The sequence below is a fragment of the Temnothorax longispinosus genome, chromosome 5, assembly GCF_030848805.1.
Source record: "Temnothorax longispinosus isolate EJ_2023e chromosome 5, Tlon_JGU_v1, whole genome shotgun sequence".
Classification (NCBI taxonomy): Eukaryota; Metazoa; Arthropoda; class Insecta; order Hymenoptera; family Formicidae; genus Temnothorax; species Temnothorax longispinosus.
In genome coordinates this window covers 2860575-2869218 of record NC_092362.1, presented here as the reverse complement: position 1 = coordinate 2869218, position 8644 = coordinate 2860575, and the positions used below count along the sequence as shown (strand labels likewise).

At 40.0% G+C, this 8644-nt stretch overlaps 1 protein-coding gene across 1 annotated transcript; it reads left to right on the top strand.

The window, feature by feature from the left end:
• Positions 1 to 904: 904 nt before the first annotated feature.
• On the top strand, positions 905 to 7205 carry LOC139813503 (dipeptidase 1). Its single transcript, XM_071779015.1, has 8 exons — positions 905 to 1159; positions 2300 to 2426; positions 4195 to 4366; positions 4585 to 5022; positions 5402 to 5660; positions 5976 to 6060; positions 6169 to 6244; positions 6805 to 7205. The coding sequence occupies exons 1-8, from the start codon at positions 1073 to 1075 to the stop codon at positions 7037 to 7039; spliced, it is 1479 nt and encodes a 492-aa protein (XP_071635116.1). The 5' UTR covers positions 905 to 1072; the 3' UTR covers positions 7040 to 7205.
• Positions 7206 to 8644: the final 1439 nt, after the last annotated feature.

Here is an 8644-nt window from a genome sequence, read left to right as displayed (position 1 = left end):
CTTAATAAATTAATCCAATTAAGTTAATTGAAATCAGATTGAGATTTTCGTAAAAATGAGAACATTGGGATGTTGAAAAAATAATTCGATTTAAAAAAATGGTGGTTTTTTATAACTTCATAAACAATCATAAACTGCAGAGCCCTTTTCTTAGTCCATTTAATCTTATATATTAAAAAAAATTTTTTTTTTAATTTAATCTTTTTTCTTTAATCTTAAATATGAACTTGTTACCGTGTTATAAACTTCAACCGTGTGTTAACGTTTTATTTTATTAAATAATGAAGTTTAAGGATGGCCAAGTTCCAATTAAGTTCAACCGACATACTTACTCGAAGCAAAATTAAATATTTTGTAATCTCTGATCCAATCTTTCTTTCCATCCGTCAAACAAGAAAAAAATAATTCTATGCATGTAATGTTGATAAAATGGCATTACTCGATAAATTCGCCGATCAGGTGAATCGAAATTAGATTTGAAGTCATCGCAAGAATAGGAAAATTACGGATGTTGAAGAAATAAACCGATTAAAAAAAATAAATTTTTTATAACTCATGATTGAAGCTCGTTTTATCATGGTAAAATATCAATTTTAGTTAAAGCTACCCCCAATAATAGACTCAGAGCCCTCCATGGTCCATCCTGTCTTATATTTTAAACATGAATCTGCTCCCATGTCACAAGCTTCAATTCATGTGTTCATCTTTCCGAATGTTTTTTGCTATAGAAAAATTATACAACTGTTAAACGCAGAACGATGATTAAATCATTGAGACTTAATTAAAAAAGCATAGATATTTTTTAACTAATGTGTAACTTCCAAGTCATCACACAGGGTTGCAGACGGTTAACGCAGTAACATTCCTGATGCAAACGTCCCGACGATTGTTAATAATTTTTCGGACTCGCAAGGCCGGCCGGGTCGATATGGGGGTTGACGCGTGCGCCCCGACGCCCAACGCCGCGCCGCGTCGGGACGCCGTTCCTTCTGTATTTACGATAGCGGCGGTATCAGCAAAAACTCGAGCACAGAGGTAAAGATCTGACGGAAGGACGTTCGGGGAGAGAAAGATGTTCGAGCTCTACGGTGTCGGTAAGGATGGCATGGTCTATCGTTCGCCGCCCCCCAGGAGAAAGGAAGTCGACATCCTTACGGAGGTAGGTAGAACGACGAGCCCCAGTGTTAAAGTTTTCCTTGTTAATCGCGTCGAGGAGAGAGAGCATCCTCCTAATTGACCTGTCTACGTGTTCCGCGGGACCCCCCAGAGATCATCCGCTGAAATATTATTTATCTCCTGTAATTGATGACCGAGCTATCCACGCACACACATACACGGATGCTGCGCGTGTCACCCTTGGCCCGACTTTTCTTCTGGAGCAACACAGATCAATTATCGAGTTTGATTATAACATCACCGAGATATTAATTATTTTATTTTGTCTCAACATAATGAGAAAAGTTAGAAAACAATTTCGAAGCGCTTTTTATTAATATTGTATATATTATATATTACGTTATCTTATTTTATATATTTATACTTTTAATCTCAATAATTTAATCAATGTTTTTTTATTTATGGATATGCAATTTTTTTTTACAAAAATCTGATTAGAACTTTGTTTTTGTCAGGTCATTTTATTGGGATTGCCAGAAGCGTTCGGTTAGAAGATACACTGAGAAAAAAATTTTCTGCATTTTAATAAATATTAGCTTGCATACAACTGTGACTTTATTTATTAAAATGAAGAAAAATTTCCTTTTTATTAGTATATGTGTATTTACTGAGAAAAAATATACTAATAAAAAGAAAAATTTTCTTCATTTTAGTAAATGGAGTCACAGTTGTATGCAAACTAATATTTACTAAAATGCAGAAAATGTTTTTCTCAGTGTAAGATTCTGAAGATGTTTCTAATTAACACGAAAGACGCCAGTTTCTATTTAAAAATCAGATTTTACAACAAGTCTGGCCGGGGGGGGGGGAGACGACGTAAGGATTTATTCGCGCGAACAATTTGCAAGAAACTCACGAAATGTTGATTCACCGGCGACGTTATATTTGCAATGGTCTGCGTAAAGTCTCCCAGGGATGTTTCATGCAAAGTGATTTTTCTATATTTATTTCTTCTCTCAAGGCAGACGTGTTTTTCCTCGCGGTATGCTGCGCGTCTTTCATAATTTACGGTAGCCGTTAATACCGGCGCGGCGTAAACTGGCGACATTCGCGCAACGCGGATAATACGCGGGGGATTATGCAATCGTTGCAATCTCAGGATTTAATCGACGCACTTTTGCAGACCTGCCTGCAGCTCTCGTCGCCAGAATTCATGAGAAAATTGCCTAACGGCGATGCACTTCACCACATCAAGGACACGGGGGTCTCGACTTCCTTCAGCAAGGCCAAAGAACCACCAAGAGAGAGCAGTGAGTCTATATAAAAGTCGTTATTACGGGGTAAGATTAAGACACCCAGAGAGATTTGTCTTGAAGTTTCACCGTGAAGTCTTATTTTACATTCTGTCCGACAGAAAAACTGAACTAGAAGAGAAATTCACGAAAGATTCACACGCAGAACTTTATATTGGAGCCAAGCATATAAAACGTGTACATTCTGAGTAATTAACTAATTTTATAACAAAACGAGTACTTAAGCTGGACGATTATTGTCTCAATAGTCGGTTGAGATATGGATCTCCTCTAATGTCATTGGACTGAATCTCTTTTTACATGTTTCTTGTGTGTTAAATTACGTCATTTAACACGTTTAATCGTATTAAATTAAAAGTTTATACGTTAAAAGTTTCAATCATGTTAAATGATGTGATTTCGATAAGAAATATGTAAGAAGAGTTTCAACCAAAATAATACACTTGAGCTAAATAACATATTTGAAAAACAATTTGCGTTATACCTATTGTCGTCTGACAGCAATTGTAATTGCCGCTATCAGCGTAAGTAACTGGCAAAGTGTTAAATCAGATTATCACGGATATAATTCGTCGTGTCGCGCTCGATCGCCGAGCACTTTCTCGATTATCCCATCATCCCCGATCGTTTCCGATGACCGAAACGCGACAGCCTCGACAGTTTCATTTCTTCTCTCCAATTTTGCACGTCAACGAGCTCGCTTATGTAAAAGCCGCCGCGAGCGAAGGGAGGAAAAGCCGTCGCGCGACGAGAAGCGACGAGCATAGCGAGTGACAGTCTCGCGATTTGATATGATTTCTATTCACGGCTGGACGATCTCCTCGATCGCAGATCAAAGTTTCGGTCACGGCGATTTCACGTACGGATAAGTACGATCTCGGCTGGTCTTCCCTGAGAAGATTCCGCCGAAGGTTTTCGCAATAAAGGGCTTTCGAACCTGCCTATTGCGCGCAAATATTAATATGCAGATATAATTACGTTATAAATATTTAATTGTAGATATCTTATATATATGAATTATATTTTATTTTATATAAATATTGCTAAAATAAAATATATATTTATAATCACATAGATATATATTTAAATTATTTAAAATGATACAAAACGATCAAAACACGAGGGTCTAAAAACGAATAAAAACATTCCTCAGATATCTCTTAAACTTCGTATCTTTCTTCATTTCTTTATAGATGACATTATAGCTGATAAAATTATTAAGACATCTACGAATTGGACGATTGCAATCTTTTAAGGAGGTTCTACAGATAGTGTATAAGAATGTGTATAAGAAAAGTTGAAAATATTACTAACCTCACGTAACCTTTTATCTGCCAATGATTTTTGGGCATTTTCCATTCGAAGAACAACTTTCTTTTTAGCGAATTTTCCTCTTTTGACACCGCGCAAGATTCTATCCTTATTTCTCCAAGAATTGGTCGGGCTTGGGGGAGTCATTATAAATTTATAACACAGTCACTGACTAGAAAAGGACCACGGTCATATGAGCAGAACAGCGAGACTCAAGTTCGCGACGTTACCACATTTTCATGTATAAGCCGGAGTCAAAGGAGCGCTTATATGATATTTTTAATTATTCCTCCCTTCGACTAATATGGGTATAATATAAGCTCTAACGTCATTAAAATTCATGAAAATATTTTATGAATACTTAGAATTGATAAATTTGAAGATTTTCTCTTCATGTAGAACCTTCTTAATTTAATAAAAGATGCAGATTTTGATCTTGGACAATGTACTGCAGGAGGCAGTGCCGTGAGAAGATGGATGGTGATGACCGGATTCTTCTTCCTCGGATGTGCCTTGGTGGCCGGTGTGGGACTGCCTCTCGCCTTGGAACTTCGAAGTTCTCATCTGCTGGAAGCTAGGTTGCAGGTGGTCCGGAGAATGCTCTCAGAGATTCCACTGATCGATGGGTAACAGTTGTATCTTATATATAAATTAGCAGAAGATCCACTCCACTCTGAATTAAAATAGATCGCTAAAAATAATCGGCTACGGTTATTCGGAACAGTTCGCGCTTCAGTATCAAAATCTCGAAGAAAAAAAACCTGCGATCTATCCAAATGCTTGTTTGAAAATGAAAAATGCAACATATATATCATCAGAGCTGTATTCTGTATTTATTCATTAGACACAACGATTTCGCCTGGAACCTGCGCAAGCACCGCGGCAGCACTAAGCTGGATAACTTCCCCTTCGACGAGGATCTGTCGCGCAACAGCAGCTGGGGCCCGCAGTGGCAGACCGACCTGATCCGCCTGCAGCAGGGAATCGTCGGGGCGCAATTCTGGTCGGCCTACGTGCCGTGCGAGGCGCAGTTCCTCGACGCCGTGCAGCTCACCCTCGAGCAGATCGACATCGTGCGCCGGCTCACGTCGCGCTACCCCAAGCGCGTTCGGCTGGTGACGACGAGCGGCGAGCTGGAGAACGCGCACCGGGACGGGGTGATCGCCAGCCTGGTAGGGATAGAGGGTGGCCACAGCATCGGCACCTCCATGGCGGTGCTGAGGAGCTTCCACCGGTTGGGCGCGCGCTACATGACCCTGACCCACAAGTGCAACACGCCGTGGTGAGTTCGACCGCGCCGTACCGGGAAGATTAACGTCTTTTTACGCTCACGAGACGCGCACATGAGCGTTGCGCGGATATAATGACAGCGGAAAGGAACGAACCTTGGAGGAGCAAATTGACATCTGGTATTAGCTAACGTTTTGCTTTCACATCGCGCGGTTTATATTTACATTAATCGTTCGAGGAGCCTGATAAGTCCCTAGAAGTTTATTACATCTTACACCGAGCGATTAGCTTAAACGCAAATAAATGACATCTTGGTTCTGCCGGAAAGGAAGTCGCAAATTTCGCATTCGCGCTCGAGAATCTTAACTGCATGTCTTCTAGATTGGATTTTCAGTTTGGCGCGATATCCGAAGTTCGATTCTGATTTCCAGGGCGGACTCGTGCTCTGTAGATGATCCGAACTCGGACGCGCCCTCCGATTTTCACAGCGATGGCCTCTCGCCGTTTGGCAAAGCGGTTGTCCGGGAGCTGAATCGGCTCGGTATGCTCGTGGATCTCTCTCACGTTTCGGTGAGAACGATGAGGGACGCCCTCGCCGTGACAAAGGCGCCCGTTATATTCTCGCACAGCGCTGCCAAGGCTCTCTGCAACTCCTCGAGCAATGTCCCAGATGACGTGCTGCGGAATTTGGTAAGAAAGAGAAAACTTCCCCTGGAACTACCTTACGATAAACACTACAAAGTACGAATGGTGGTTCAGAAATAAATTGTTTAACTTTAAACAACTTAGGCGTCGATTTTTACATTTTAATTTCGTCTGAGGAATTACTTTTCTCTAAATGTAATTTTGTTTATAATCTGCAAACCGAATGGCTTATCTGTTATCCGTTTAAATATTAAATTTTTAATTATTTCGTGGAGACAAGAAGATTATGTAGTGTTCATCGTGGTGACTTGATATTTGTTCGAGGATTAATCGCGTGGCTTTCATCTCTGCTTGCTTCAGTCCCTCAACGGCGGTCTGGTTATGGTCAGTTTCGACAGCGCGCACTTGAGCTGCAGCGATAAGGCCTCCATGTACGATATCATAGGTGCGTAAGTAGCCCGGTGTGTGAGAAACATCAAAAGATTGACAGTCGAAATCGTAAACATCAAAAACTCCGGGAACGAGATAGACACAGCGCCGTCTCTTTTTACAGCTCACATCAATCATATCAGACGAACAGCTGGTGTGAACCACGTGGGCCTCGGTGCGGGCTACGACGGGATATTGAGGTAGCTGAAGATGCGTCAGCATTGCCATATCTTTATTATGCACTGGTACCGCTAATGCACGTTTGCGGAAATTACGCAACGCGATTACTTTCCAATAACTTTCCGAGCAACTGCTGACAGCCCGTTTCAATATTCATTAATTTTTATTTGCCATTAAAACCCTCAAAGTAATAATTTGCCATAATTAACAGTGATCTCGTAATTTGTTTCACTAATTAAAAATATAATCAAGGCGTCATATCTAATTTTATTTGTTTCGAAGAATGAGTACACATTCAGCGCTTCTTTGCTATAAAAATAACTATTGCTCAATCCTCTATCTACCATCTGTCTGTGTCTATTAAACTCACATTTATTTCACGTTTGCCTGTACAACGACAGAACGATAATTTTTGCATTTGCATAATAATTTTTTCTGTCTGCTTGATGTAGATCCAAAATATTGTGCAGTTATAAAAGATTACTATTTTATTTACTGTTTTATAACGTACGTACTTTCGGACAGAGCCCGACAGACCTAAGCGATAAAAGGATTGAGAGAAACATTTGCACTTATTCAGGCCGCCGACGGAATTGCCAGACGTATCCGGCTACCCCTTGCTGCTGGCCGAGCTGACCAGAGACCGTAGATGGTCCGCGACCGATATAAAGAAGCTTGTGGGCGGAAATTTGTTGCGCGTCCTCAAGGAGGTGGAGGATTACGCGGCGACTCTGTCGCATCAGTTTCCAGCGGAGGAGTGGATTCCTCAGGAGCTCATCGAGGACAGCGCCTACTGCAGATACCACGACACGTAGGGTCGTCTCTCTTTCTCGCCCGTTTCCGTCATCGACATTGTCATTTGATTTTCATGAGGTATCTCTCACTTAATAAAAAACGCACCGTGTCATCTTTGTACCTCTGGAGCGCTGTTTTACATTTTTAATAAAGTAGCGGTGGACTATCTCCGCGTGCTTTGTTAAAGCTCCTTGTTTTCTTCATCCTTCGTAGCCGCGGTATAACTATAAGCGAAAAATTATCTCCTCATCTGGACTCCTCTTTCATTGGATGCATTACGATTCATCTGACGTCGGTTGAGCTGCTCCTTTTCCAGGAGATTGTTTTTCTCGGAAGAAGCTCGCGTGTGAAATGGTATTTTATATTAACATGTTCCGCCGGACTAATTTTACGTGATTTGTCCTCTACGTCGCGTGGGTCCGGTGGGTCCGGTGGGTACCGGTGACCCACGCAGTATGTTCATTATAGTTAAATAAATTGTGTTTCATAATTACAAAACAAAAAAATGATTGTAAAGAAAAGAGCCTAATGTACAAAATGCAAAACGAAGCAAATATTTTTATTAAATATTTATTTAATCTTAATATTTATTAAATATTGATTTAACATTTAATATGAAAATACTTGCTAATAATCAAAAGGCCAAAATATCAAACGGCCTGAACGGAAAGTGGGTCATCACGCGGCACGGAACGTGTTAATAATGTTATAATAACGTTGCTTATAATAACGTTAATGCAACACAAGAATTCTTAATATTTATAATATTATTATAATATGATTTATTACGTAAAGACTACCCATAGAATTTAATACCTACATATTAAAAATAATTCATTATATTTAATTTATGCCGTACGATTTTTCCTTTTAAAATTGTTTTTAATTTTGCTTCAGCTACAAGCGCGCAACACGGATTAACAAATTCGGCAACGTTTGGAACTGTTTTACGATCAGCCCAGTTGCGTCACATTCAGTTGCGATTATGGTCAAAATGGATGTTAGCAGTTAAGTCAATTTACTTTGTCTTGTGCCCGCTCTCCCGTGTCCACCGTCCACCATAATATATGTTGGAGCAATTATTTAATCTCGCGCACGCATCCATACGCACGGACGCTGCAGCTAACAGAGGCAGACAAGTCGCAGTATGTCAATTACACCGTTTAATACTTAACTCGAGACTTATATTTCAATCGGGGACGGCGCCGTAAATGATCGGGCTTAATCCGCCATCTGAATCCCGCGCGGCTCTCTAAGGACAACAAATAGGTTTCGGAGGCTTCGACGTTGTTTAAATAATTCATATCCGACTGTGGGAGGAGATGTCTCGACGAAACTATTAATAGTATCTATTTATCTTTGCGCGCACGTTTTTCACGCCGCTATGATTAACAATTTTAATCCCAGATCGCGAAGATAAAGTCGTCGAACCTGAGAACTGCTCGTGAATATTGGCACGTAGCAACAAATTAATAATTGAGAGAATTATATTTAATAATGCATATATTTCATGGTAGGATGCGTATAATAATTTTATTTTTTTTAATTAATTTCAATATTTAAAAAATATTCCAGAATTTTTCAACTCAATTTTTATTTTATTACAGAAAGATGATCGATTCTTA